At 42.0% G+C, this 13,538-nt stretch overlaps 1 protein-coding gene across 1 annotated transcript in view; it reads right to left on the bottom strand.

Annotated features, from left to right (window-relative positions):
• The window catches only part of ACE2 (angiotensin converting enzyme 2), a 38,844-nt gene extending 25,554 nt beyond the window's left edge, over positions 1-13,290 (bottom strand). The window contains exons 1-4 of the mRNA XM_041001204.1: positions 13,105-13,290; positions 6,344-6,502; positions 2,033-2,126; positions 1,507-1,650 (exon numbers count right to left, since the gene is read on the bottom strand). Of these exons, the coding sequence (XP_040857138.1) occupies positions 1,507-1,650; positions 2,033-2,126; positions 6,344-6,502; positions 13,105-13,290 (583 nt within the window). The remainder of the gene's footprint in view (positions 1-1,506; positions 1,651-2,032; positions 2,127-6,343; positions 6,503-13,104) is intronic.
• Positions 13,291-13,538: the final 248 nt, after the last annotated feature.

Raw genomic sequence — 13,538 nt, forward strand, 5'->3', positions numbered from 1 at the left:
AGGAGAGACATAGACATTGGATGGAAGGATATATGAGATATTCATTTTTAAAATCTGGAAGGGAAAAGCCACTGATCCAGTGGTTAGGTAGTCAGGTTGAGATGCCTGTGTCTCATACCCAAGTGCCTACATTTGCTGCCCCATTCTGGCTTCTTAGTATAGCTTCCTGCTAATGCAGAGCCGGGGTGGCAGGGGTGAGGGGAATAAATGGTCTTAAAGTTTCAACTAATTGGGTTCCTGCCACCCACATGAGATTCAGATTGAGTTCCAGGCCCTAGACTTCAGCCTTGCCTAGCCCTAGCCATTATGGACATTTGAGGAGTGAACCAGCAATTGGTGGCTCTCTCTCTTCTGTCTCAAATAAATAAATAATTGTTCAAAGAATGAAACTTTATTTTTAAAAAATGGTGATATTATCTCCAATTGCATAAAGCTTAACAACATGAGTTTCAGTGACAGTGGAAGAAATTTAGAAACAGAAAATGAGAATAAGAATCTTCCTGGGCCCGGCGCGGTGGCGCAGTGGTTAAGGTCCTCTAAGGTCCTCGCCTTGCACGCCCGGGATCCCATAAGGGCGCCGGTTCTATCCCGGCAGCCCTGCTTCCCTTCCAGCTCCCTGCCTGTGGCCCGGGAAAGCAGTCGAGGACGGCCCAAAGCTTTGGGAACCTGCGCCCGCGTGGGAGACCCAGAAGAGGCTCCTGGCTTCGGACTGGCATAGTATCGGCAGTTGCGCTCACTTGGGGAGTGAATCATTGGACGGAAGATCTTCCTCTCTGTCTCTCCTCTCTGTATATCCGCCTTTCCAATGAAAAAATAATAAAAATAAATCTTTAAAAAAAAAATCTTCCTTTACTCAACTCCAGAAGGCAGGGAATCATCAAAGCATAAAATCATTCATACTAGCATGACATCAGCTAGTTATTAGGGCAGGAGAATAAGTTAAATATGAAAATTCCTTCCTATGTGAAGATGTTCATGACATATGATTTGCATTATAATTACAACTGGCAGGAAATAATAAACTTCCAGTTTAAACTAATCTAAACCTTTTTCCCTTCTGGGAAAACACCCTGAGGCAGACATGCAAATGACCTTTGAGAATAACCAATGGTCATGCAGGGATGAGGTGAGGGAAAGTGCCTTTATCTCTCACCCTACCTGAGGACTAAGATCTTCATTGAACCCTTTAGGAACCCTTGGGGGCCAGGATCTTCCTGCAATCTAGTAATCCGTGATTCCTGGATAATATATTTGAGAGCCTGTAGTTGAATCTCGTTCCTGTGCGCTTAAAACTGTAGAGTTTCAATTCACCTTTTCTTATCCTCCAATAATTCCTTCTCAAGACAGCTAACCTGAGGTGTTCAGCAGATGACCATTAAATTGGGGGTATCTCTGAGGGCCAAAAGCAGGCTTGGTGATGTCTAAAAGAAAATATACATATGGATAGATCTCTATCCCTGCAGCTCCATAGACAGCATTAGAACCTCCACAGACCAGCAAACTTACTGTTGGCTCTTGCCATCTCATTTTTCAGGACCACATACTCTTCATATAATGGCCTTAGCTGCTTGCCGACAACAGACCGCCAGCCTTCCCAAACCCACAGCCTCTCATTGTAGTCTGTGCTCTTTGCCATTATTTCATCCAAACCTGTGGTATAAAACACTCATGGGGAGTTAAGCATGCATTTGCAAAATTTTTATTTGTAAACAAGTAAATGATCTTTAGGAATTTAAAGGTGGACATACATCAAGGTCAGAAAGTTCTTAAATGAAATCTGATTTATTAACTCCCTCACCTTACTAGTCTCAAACATGTTTGCATGAAAAATAAATCCTTGAAATAATTTGAATAACAATACAAATACTTGGATGTGACAGACTTTACTGTGAGCCTGTGTGAAAAGTTAAAAGGGCATCTGTACGCTAAAACGTGCATATCTAAAACCTTCCCATCTTTGGATTATCCATTTGAAAAGCCCTAATTTGAGAGAAAAACGAAATTTTATAATCACTCAAAATGAACAGCTTACCTGGTTCAAGTAATAAGCACTCTTGTGAATTACTTGGGTTACAAACTTGTCCAGTGCTGTAGATGGTGCTCATCGTGCTTAGAATTTCACTCAACTGCAAATTTAAGGTACCAGTGTTAAAATGGGAAAGAACTTAAAGAAAAGGCTAACATAAACATATCTTTTTGGCTATGTGATTTTTTAATGCCTCAAACTACAGAAATTCTTATCTTCTTTGCAAGTATCTCCTGTATGTGGAAAAGGAATATTTCATTGCTTTTCCCACTGACAAAGAGTACAAAACCTTATAAGCACAGAAAAAAAAATTATATAAGATCAACCAAAACTCAAGAAGTAACATAAACGTATCTACCAAAATCCCAAGAATTTTGCTCATCTACACATACACAGAAAGGTGCATTTTTGGTTTTAGTAAGTAACTTACTAAAGAGTGGCAAATGATGTAATTGTCACAAAAAAGTGATAACAATCTAGAGATTTGGAGCCCTGCAAAACTGAGAGCCATGCCTGGGGCAGGCGTTACAGTGCAGCAGCTAACAAAGTGCCTGCAATTTAGTGCCCTTTCTGATTCCAATCCAGTTTCTTGCTAATGTGTATCCTACAAGGTAGTTGATGATGGCACAGCACTTAGGTTTTTGTCACCCAAGTGGAAGATCAGGATGAAGATCCTGGCTCCTGATTTTGGCCTAGCCCAGCACTCACTGTTGTGAACATTTGAGGAGTTAACCCATGGATAGAAAAATTTCTCTGTCTCTTCCTGTCTCCAGAACTCTGTCTTTTGCATAAATAAATCATTTTAATAAAGAATCATTTTTAAATAGGCAGGCAGAAAAGGGAGACAGCAGGTAGAGCTTAAATGACAGGAGGTTGGAAAACACAGGCAAATTCAGGAGATGATGAAATGTTGAATGAAACTAGAGTGATGGTATCCATTAGGGGAAGTCAAAGACACAAGGAAGGACAGATCAAAAAGGACCATCTATGCCATTTCTGTCAGAGTTTGAACTGTACCCTGTAGGAAAATGGAAGTAAAGTTTACAGAATAAAGCAGTGCTACTCAGAGTATGTCCAGGGCCTGCTGCTGAGACACAGCAGGTTAATCCAGCACTCTGGATGCTGATATCCTTTATCAGAGTGCCTGCTCGGATTCCGCTCCAGCTTGCTGCTGACGCACATCCTGGGAGGCAGCAGAGGATGGCCCAAGGACCTGGCAGATGGAGCGCTCAGCTTCAGTCTGGCCCAGCCCTGGCTGTTACAGAATGAACCAGCAGATGAAAGAACTTTCTCTCTATTCACCTCTGTCATATTGTCTTCCTTTAAAATAAATGAACAAATATTTCTCTCTTTTTAAAAAGTGTGATCCATGAACCAGCACAAGACAAAAAAAATGGTTTGCTCCTATTTTAAAAAAAGATTTATTTGAAAAATTGGAGTTAGAAGGAGAGAGACAGGGGAAGAGAAAGATTTTCCATCTACTGGTTCACTTGCTAGATGATACCAACAGCCATCCATGACTGAGTCGTTATAAAGCCAGGAGCCAGGAACCAGCAGCCTCACCTGTGGCTCCCACATGGGTCTTACAGGGGCCCAAACAGTTGGCCCATCTGCTGCTGCTTTCCCATGTGCATTAGCAGGGAGTTGGATGGGGAATAGAGCATCTGGTTCTCAAACTGGTGCCCACTGTGGAATGCCAGTGTTGCAGGCAACAGCTTTACTCGACGTGTGGCAATGCTGGTCCTGTTCCCATCTTTTGGTAAGTGATCACAGTTAACTCACAATAATTTGATATTTTCATGTCACCTAAGCATGTAATCAATTAACCAAATATAGATATCCATTGAACTGGAAATTATGGAAGAAAAGAGGAAGGAAGTGAAAAAGGAAGGTAAAAAGGAGGAAGAAAGGACCAGTTCTCTCCCACACAGGTTTTAAGAAACTCTGAATTCAGGATCCTGTTTTCCACTCTCCTACCTCCCTCTTCCATCATTCTTTGGCTTTTGAAATATATCTTTATTGTAAAAATTCCACAGGATCCTGTAGTGCAAAATGATATTTTCCTTACTTTGCAAGAGAATCCTTCATAATCTATCTGCTTCTTCAAGCACTCCCCGCTTCCTCTCCCATGAATCCATGCGCCCGCGTCTGCTCCTTTCCCAACACTTCAAATGCTTAGTGTATTTCTCAATCCTAGCTGCACATTAGAAATATCTGAGGCTCTTTGCAAAAATCAACTGTCCAGGTTTCCTCTAAGCCCTAGATGCAAAGGGACGATGTTTCTCATGGTATCCTCATGAGAAACATGCAGAGACATGGAAGGAATAAGTTAAGTGGATTAATAACCAGCCAGATAATTGGATGAAAGAATGTGGAAGAATAAATATCAACTTGTAGAAAGATACACACCATATGGCTTTTTTATCTTTGTCCTTATCATGTATTTTTATTTTTATAAATGCAGATTAGAATATACACAATTCCAGAGCAGAAGCAACTGAGAAAGAAGACTTTGAGGTTAAACAGCCAAATATTTTAGATAAAAATATTTCAATAAGCTTTATCAGGGGTCTGCAAGCTATGGTCTGCAGACCAGTCCTATCTTCTGCGTATTTGGGTAAAACTTTGCTGGAACACAGCCACAGTCATTCATTTCTATATTAGCTTTGGCTGATGGCCTGCTACAATGCAGAGTTGCTGAGTTGTGACACAGACAATGTGGCCCCAAAACTGAAGATTCTTACTCTTTCCCTTTGCAGAAAAGAGTTTGCTGGGTCCTAGCCTGTAGGGATGGGAAATGTTATTTTAGCAAGAGTGAATACCAGGAACAAAATATCTAAGAATATAATTTTAAAAGGTACAGTATTTGAGCAACGTTGGTAGAAGAGATTTACAAATTTGCTCAACAGTGAAGTTGATATGAAGGAACCACTGAGTTCAGCTATCAAAAAAGTCTAATATGAAAGGTCTTGAAAAAGTTCATAGAAAGTACATACTGTGAAAAAAAATGCATGGATTTCAAAAAAATTTAACACTAAACATTTGTCTTTAGTTTCACCCTCGATGAACTCCTTAAAGTTCCCTGCCACAGCGCTGTGCTGCCGCTGGGGTTGGTCACGGAGGGCATACTATTTTCTGCTCACCTCCGTGCAGGACAGAAGTACAGAGCACTTGGAGTGCTATGTTCCTTCAAGGATATGGATGAGGAAAGCACAGTAATGAGGACTGCCAAGCTCCCTTGGCAGTCACTGACAGACACTGCAAAGGGGGAAACTGACTGCCTGAAACTGACTGCCTGAAATACATTGAACCTAGAGAAAGACTCGAGTCGTTTGTAAAAATCAGCTACCTTCACTTGTAGACCTCTGTGGAAATGAGTAGCTGAGCTCCAGAAGCTGCAGCCAAAGGCAGCAGAGACACTTCACACTGAATGCAGCGTCTCTTCCATCGCTGGAGGGCTTGCACAGGAAGCTGTCTTCTAGTGAAGGGCTGAACCACCCGTCCCAAACACAGTTTGAGGCTTGAGCTGAGGCTGTGGATGACTTGTTGGGAGAGAGACAGAGAGACACAGACAGAGACAGAGAGAAGAAAGAAAAGAAAGAATAAAACTGCAGAGGACAATCAAAAATGACAGAAGGAAGAATCAGACAGCCTAAGGGCTCCCCAAGCTTGCTTTACTGACATTCTGGACACTATCATTCCTTGTTGCCAGGGGCTAACCCATGCATTGCAGAATGTTCAGGAACATCCCTACCCACTAGATACAAATAGGACCCCTCAGCTGTAGTGGCTGAAGTGTCCTCGGTCATTGTCAGATGCTCCTTGTTGCGGGATGAGGGTAGGCAAACTCATGGCCAGTTGAGAAACACTGACACATAAAGGGTTTTTGAGAAGTTCATGGGAAATGCATATTACTAAAAATTATACTTGGATTTTGAAAATTATCTTTTAATTCTATCCCCCTCCAAAAAAAAAAAAAAAAAAACCAAAACAAAACCTTTTTGAAGTGCCTTCCTAGACAAGGCATGGTCTTCAGGCTGCCTGCCTTCTGCACGGGATGTCCAGCACACCACAACACTAGGGGAATCTCCAGTTCATGTTGTGTCCAAATACAATCATTCCCAATGTCCGCATTCACTATCAGAAAGACCACTTTGGGTGACAAATGATGTGGTCACTACCTAAGTAAAGACTTCATTCCAAAGTCATCATTGCTACCTTTGCAGATTAAGGAATCAGCTATGGGTGATGTTAATGTTTAATATTTCCCAAACATCTCAACTCTCGGGATCAGTACTAAAATGTTCATAACCATACTTTGTTGATCTTCTCTGCTGAGAGCGCCGCTGACCCGCTCTGCTGAAGTGCCTGCAGCTGACGCTTGATTGTGAGATTTTGAATTTCTTGCAGTGGATACGTTTTGGCAAGCTTGGACTGTTCTTCATAAAAGGCAGCCCATTTGGCCTCGGCATCATTCTGGAATGACAAAAAATAGAATTGAAGTTGAGATAACACTACTAGAACATCCAGAGATATAGTCCAAAGAACATCTGGTGCGACATCTAATGTTTCCTGAGTGGCTTAGTTCTCTACTTTGCTGAAGGTCAAGGTTTAGGTTAAGAGTGACCAGGCCACTCTTGGTCACTCACTCTCTCTCTGGCTTGCTGCCAAGTTTTCCCAGGGGTCCTGTCCCCAGAACTGGAAGTAAATTCTCACAGATACTCCACATCAAGGGCCCTGGGATTTATGGCATTAGTGCTGTGACGTGGGCCGAGCTGGCCAAGATTCGAGAGGATCCAGGAGAGCTCAGAGTGCACATAATGGGAACACAGCCCTGCACGATGGCAGGAACTGTGAGACATGAGAGCCAGGCCACAGAAAGAGCCTACCTGTCCTGCTTTGAAGCAGGGATTTCTGATCTGAAATTATCCCAAAAGAATGATGCTCCAAGTAGGGCCGATTGGGAGTCATGACCATTTTCTACCAGCGAGAGGTAAACAAGCAAACAATGATGTCAGCTCATATATTTCCCTCATCTTGAATGTTAGTAGGAAGGCAGGCAGCTCCTGACCTTTCTAGTTCTCAAAATCACTTCTATTTATTAAAGATTAAAATGAGCGACTACTTGGTACATCATATTGTTATAGACCATACAAAAGAGGTAGCATATAATGCAAGTAAAAACTATTCCTAGAGTCAGGCACCTTGACTGTGTGACCTTGGGCAAATTATTTTGCCTCTCTGAGCCACAGTTACCTTATTTGACAAATGAGAGCTACTAATCTTAAAAGATTGCTGTAACGATTAGAATTAAAAGCCAATACAGGGTCTGGTGTGGTAGCCTAGTGGTAGCCTAGTGGCTAAAGTTACAGGCACTGAGATCCCGTATGGGCATCAGTTCTAATCCTGGCAGCCTCACTTTCCATCCAGCTCCCTGCTTGTGGCCTGGGAAAGCAGTAGGGGACAGCCCAAAGCCTTGGGACCCTGCACCAGCATGGGAGATCTAGAAGAAGCTCCTGGCTTCGGATCAGCTCAACTCTGGCCACTGCGGCCATTTGGGGTATGAATCAACAGATGAAATATGTTCCTCTCTGTCTCTCCTCCTCTCTGTGTATCTGCCTTTCCAATTAAAAAAAAAATTTTTTTTTAAGACTAGGTATATTTACAGAGAAAAGGAGAGAGAGAGAGAGAGAGAGAGAGAGAGAGAGAGAGAGAGAGAGGCTGATTCACTTTCCAAGTGGCTGCAACAAGAGCCAGGAGAGCAGAACAGGATGGCCAAAATGTTTGGGCCCCTGCATCCGTGTGGGAGACCTGGATGCAGTCGTGGCCCCTGGCCTTGGTATAGTCCAGTCGTGGCTATTACAGGCAGTTGGGGAGTGAACCTGCAGGTAAAAACTCTTTGTCTCTGCTTTAAATATATATGTATTTGAAAGGCATAAATCACAAAGAGAATGGGAAAGCTCTTCCTTCCATTGGTTCCCTCTCCAAATGACCACCATGGCCAGGGCTGGGTCAAGCTGAAGCCAGGAGCATTGAACTTCATGTGGGTGGCTGCTGCATTCACAGCGCATTAGCTGGAAGCATGATGAGATCTGGGGCATCTGGGACTTGAACACTGGGGTGCTGGTGTGGCAGGTGGCAGCTTAACCCAGTGAGCCACAAGGCTGACACCTATGTCTTTCTTTCAAATAAATAAATAAATAAATAACTTTAAAAGAAGAAATGGCTCAAATGTCAGTGGTGTAAGTGAATATTCTGCCTGGAGATTTAGGCATTGGCAGGCAGCTCTGCTGATCTGTCCACAACTCTGGGGTTGTTCCACATGTGTCTCATTGCTTTCCCAGGCAGGGTCTCATGGAAAATGCAAAGGAGCAAGGACTAGCCCTATTATTCAAGTTCATTTCAAGCCTCTGTTAACACCAGGCAAGGCAAAACAAGTCACATATACTGAAGGCCTTAGTGCCCTAAGCAGCAGTGAGACGGCAGTGCGAAGTGACACCGGGTAGTACGGTATGAGGAACTGTGGCCACAGCACAATTGATGATACTTCCTTCCCTGCAGTGAATCTATATCACATATCATTGTTTAAACACTTCAAAAACCTACTATAATTTTAAATGCTTCACATCTTTTTTTTTTAAAAAACTGACTGGCACAATTTCACAAGCCATTAGTTTTACCAGCTGTGAGATAAATGGCACTTTTTCTGTTTCTATTACATTGATTTTTGTGCTTTTGGCAGCATGGCCTTCCCAGCATGAAGGGATTCAGCTACTGCAGCTGCGAACATACTCTCTCCAGGCCCATCTTAGCCCACTGTTACTTCTTTTCCTTTCAAGACAACCTTTTTTCAGCACCCAACTCCCTGTCTCCTTTAAATCACTCTAACTGTTCTTCCTGGCAGGACAGCATCCCTTTCTAAAATTCGCCCCTTCGGCATGACTGCCACATTGTGTTCCTGAAGGCATGGGAAATACGATCTCTCTTTCATTTGAAGAACCTTCTGGATGATGCTACTTCTTGCAGTCAAGAATTCTTTCTGAGTAAGTCTTTAATGGACAATTATGAGTCACACCTATGTCCTTCTCCTGGGACTTCTCTTGCTCAACAGCTCCCTCCTAGGAATAGCCAACATATATATACAATCTGGATTTTCTAGATAAGTTTCAATATAGGCGATTACAATTTTTGGTGGCAAAATTATGCTTTGGTTAGTTATTTTTTTGCCAGACAACTGTCTATTTATTCATGTTCTGCCCAAAATTCATTTTTATGATGTATCATAAATATTTTATTGGAGAACTGTTTTAGAGTTGACAAAACTTCTTTGAGATATTACACATCAGAATACCAAGATTAGAAATACTAAATTGCTGTAAAGACATTAGTGGTGATTGCTAACATTTGACTTATTTTCAGTTAACAGTAGATTATTATTCAAGAAATGCTAGACACCGAGGATTACAAGGCAAGTCACTTTCAATGCCCAACAAGTTTATTTATCATTAACCCCAAATAAGATGCACTAGATCATCAGATAGCCTCATTAAAATAAACCCACACTGTTGTTAACTTAGTGAGTCAGTATGCCTTATAAAAATGGATCCTGGCCAATGATAAAAAGTGAGATGAAGCCAGTAGTATGTAAATTTATGGAAACAGATCTTCCCCTTTGTGCAGGACAGATCTGCTGTCAAGATACACAGACAGCTTCTTAATTCTTGATCCTGAGTACTCTGCTGCCTGCAGGCCAGGAAGGAGGAAAGAAAAAGACATTATTGCTGTTTCTGAGAACTTCATTGCCCTCATGTTCACGCTTCCCCCCAGTAGCTGTCCCTTGGATTACAGAAGGACCTCGGAGGTGGGCGACTCCTGATTCCCCGGCAGTGACTTTTTCAACGAGCTCTTTAATTTAGAACTTAGCGCTGGAGACAGCAGTGAGACTGAGCGCTCTGCAGAGCAAAAGGTCAGATCTCTGCACTCAGTGTTGGTGTACATAAGGTGAAATGGCAGACACAGGATGAACTACCACACACACACAATGACTTCAAAGTGCTTGTGGATGGTGTAGTTAACAGTGTTGAACTTCATTCACAGGTTTTCATAATACACGTTTTCCATTACCTTTTTAAAAACACCTGTGTGTTCATGTGTGCTCATGTAAAATAGCTTCACTAAACTTAGTAATCCTGTGTAGTAGACATCATTATTATGTTTATAACCTTCATTTTATAATGAGGAAAATGGGACTCAAGGAAGTTAGGAAACTTGCTCAAAATCTTCAGTGTACAAATTTAGTGACAGGGGCCAGCACTGTAGCACAACAGGTAAAGTCACTCCCTGTGACACCAGTATCCCATGTAGGTGCCATTCCACTTTCCATCCAACTTCCTGCTGGCAGTCTGATAAAAGCACCAGAAGATGGCCAAAGGGTTTGCATGACTTCCACCCACATAGAAGACCCCAATGAAGCTCCTGGTGCCTGGTTTTAGCATGGCCCCAGCCCTGGCTGTGACAGCCATTTGGGGAGTGAATCAGCAGATGAAAGATCTCTCCCCATGTCCCCTCTGTTTCTCCTTCTTTTTGACATTGATTTTCAAATAATAAATAAACCTTTAAATAGAAACAAGGTTCAGAGCTATGATTTGAACTGAGGCAGGTTGGTTCCAGAGTCCACACTTGGCATATCATACACGTATATGTGATCATGCCATACGCGCACTCCCTACCCCTGTAGAATTGTGTGTGTCAGCAGCTTGTTCACCTTGGTACCACTTGCCATGGTTCCCACTGAATCAGAGGATTTCAACCAGACACCAGGAGAAGCCATTGTTCTCCCCTCCCTCACCCTCATCATCTCCCTCCCCAGGTAAACCCACAGAGCAGGAGCGAAGTGCATGGATATAGCCTTCACTGCCGCTTAAGAGGAGTTGTGCCCCTTGCCTTCTCCCACAGTTAAATATTCTTTGTCTTTAAAGATTTTCCTCCAGTGTAGGTAGCCACACTTAGCAATTTAGCCTCGTTCATTTCTGGACTTTGCTCCATATAATCTGTTGGTACAGATGCAAAGTGAGGGTTTTAATGATGCAGAGATGGTTTCTGCAAACATCACTACACCTCATCCCCTAATATGTCTTCTTAGCATCTGAGACCTCAAAACAACTGTTACATGTCTCTGAAAATCCTAACTCCCCATGGCATGAGTGACAATATTGTCCTAGTGCTCTTGTGCACGCACACACATACACACACACAGATCAAGCTCTATTCTGGTGGTTTTACATGTCAATTCGATCTTCACGGAAACCCTCTGAGGCAGATAAGGATGGTACTTGTTTTTCACAGATGAGAAAACATAAGGCCCAGAGCATCTAATTAACTCATTCAAGTTCAGCCAGCTGAAAAGTAGTGAAACCAGGATTTAGATGCAGGCAGTCCAGCTTCAAATCTCTTGGGCATGATGCTAGTACACTCATCACTATTCCCGAACCAGTCAACTGAAAACGAAGACAAATACACCATACACCACAATCACCTCCAACAGAAAGCAAAATTGAGAAGGAAGCTAACGTAAGAGATGAAGATCAAAGTGCAAGAAAAGAGAAAGCATCTCCTGTGACAGTTACTGGGCTGTCAAACCCTGGGTTTCCTTGTGCTTTAGAAAACAGGGAAGATTTCAAGAGTCAGTACGTCTCAGATTTGATCTGCCCAATGAATAATTCCATCTAAATATGCAACACACCAGTCATATGAAAAAAAAAAAAACCTTCCCATTCCAACCTGTATATTTGTGGGAAAGTATTGCTGAACCAGTGCCACATAAAAAAAAAAATCTTTTCTCACATAACATTCAATTTTGCAGCACTTCACTTCAGAGGGTACTCCTAAGGCATCTGCAAGAGTTTTTTCTTTTCTTTTCTTTTCTTTTCTTTTCTTTTCTTTCTTTCTTTCTTTCTTGCAAGTGAATATTGAAGCCAAGTTTAATGAAGAGAAATACAAAAGCACACCTAGTAGATGAGGTGAGCATCTCAGTAGGGCACTGAGAGCCCAGTTTGCATTTGGACTGGAGTTTTACTGAATTTAGGTCTGGACCCTCTTCTTCTTCCTAATCTGAGATGTCTCCTGGGTGGAGGGATTCTCAGTGTGGAATTGCTCAAATTCCTCCCAGAACTTCACAACAAGCCCTTAGAGCAAGGCGGATTCCCTGAAGCTGTCCCCAGGGAAAGGGCTAAGACCTAACCAACAGGTTATAAACAATAAGACTTTGATATGTCAGTGACATTGCTACTACATTTCTTCCCACCTTCAACCCCAGAAAAGACCCACCCAAGAAGGTCATTGAAGAGCAATACTTTAGATAAGTAATTGCTGGCTTGCTTCTACATTTTTCTTCATTTTATTGCACTGAATTTCCCATATTTTCTCTGGCTCTTTGTACTCAGGTAGGCTCATATCTATGTCCATCTTAACATTCCTCCATCAAGAGAAGTAACCCAGAATCTTATATGGGAGAAGAAATTCTTAAATCTTTACATTTGTTGAACAAAGCACCAGAATGTTATGAGATTTTTCCAAACTTGTTTAATTCTAGTTTTTCTTGGAGGGTTCTTCCTCAGAGCTCCATGACAATAAGAGAAGCAATTCCCAAGTCCTCTCTACCCAGATTAGCTTAATTACAACTAATTCTTTCACCAAGCCTCTGGTTTTATTTCTTCAGTTAATTGATCACTATAGAAAGTCTTTAGATATTCCCACTGACATTTTGGGCAAAAGTAAATTGTTAATAAATTATGCCATTTCCATAAAATGCTTTGAAACTCACAATGAGAATAATGGTGGTAATGTTATAATGCCTATTAATTTATTTCCTAGAATCTGGACTGAGACTAGCGAATTATTTCATAAAAGTTTTTCAAATGAACCCCAAGGTCAATTACATTTAGTCATCTGGGAGACCCAGATCAGAAATGCAGAGGCTAGCATCTAGCCCCACAGCTCTGAGCATTTGTTTGATCAGTTTTACGTTTAGCTAACATTTAAGAACGAATAAAGACCCCGATATAATCAGGAAAACTCACCATTTTTTGGGCATTCTCTTCAGTAATGTTGGTGTTATAATCCCAAGAAGCAAGTGCACTTTGATAAGAGAGGTCCTCAGCTTCTTGGTTGAACTTGTCCAAAAATGTCGTGGCCAGTTCCTCGACAGTGGACTGAGCAGCAGCGACAGCCACGAGGCTGAGAAGGAGCCAACAAGAGCCTGACATCTTTCCCCGTGCGCCGAGATCCCATCTACTGAGCCGAGTGCCTTTGCCTGGAGTAAAATCTCTCAGCAGCCTTTGAACTTGGGTTGGGTTGGGCACTGAGGAGGGAAGACCAAAAAAAAAAAAAAAAAAAAAAAAGCCCAACATGTAAACAATCTGCTGAACCATATATAAAGTTCATCCCTGGAGAGACAGATATGCAAACAGATTTTAGAAGGATTTTTTAAGTAAATCAAATAAACGTTACTCAT

Source organism: Ochotona curzoniae, unplaced genomic scaffold (assembly GCF_017591425.1).
Source record: "Ochotona curzoniae isolate NIBS_2020 unplaced genomic scaffold, NIBS_Ocur_1.0 contig_1274, whole genome shotgun sequence".
Classification (NCBI taxonomy): Eukaryota; Metazoa; Chordata; class Mammalia; order Lagomorpha; family Ochotonidae; genus Ochotona; species Ochotona curzoniae.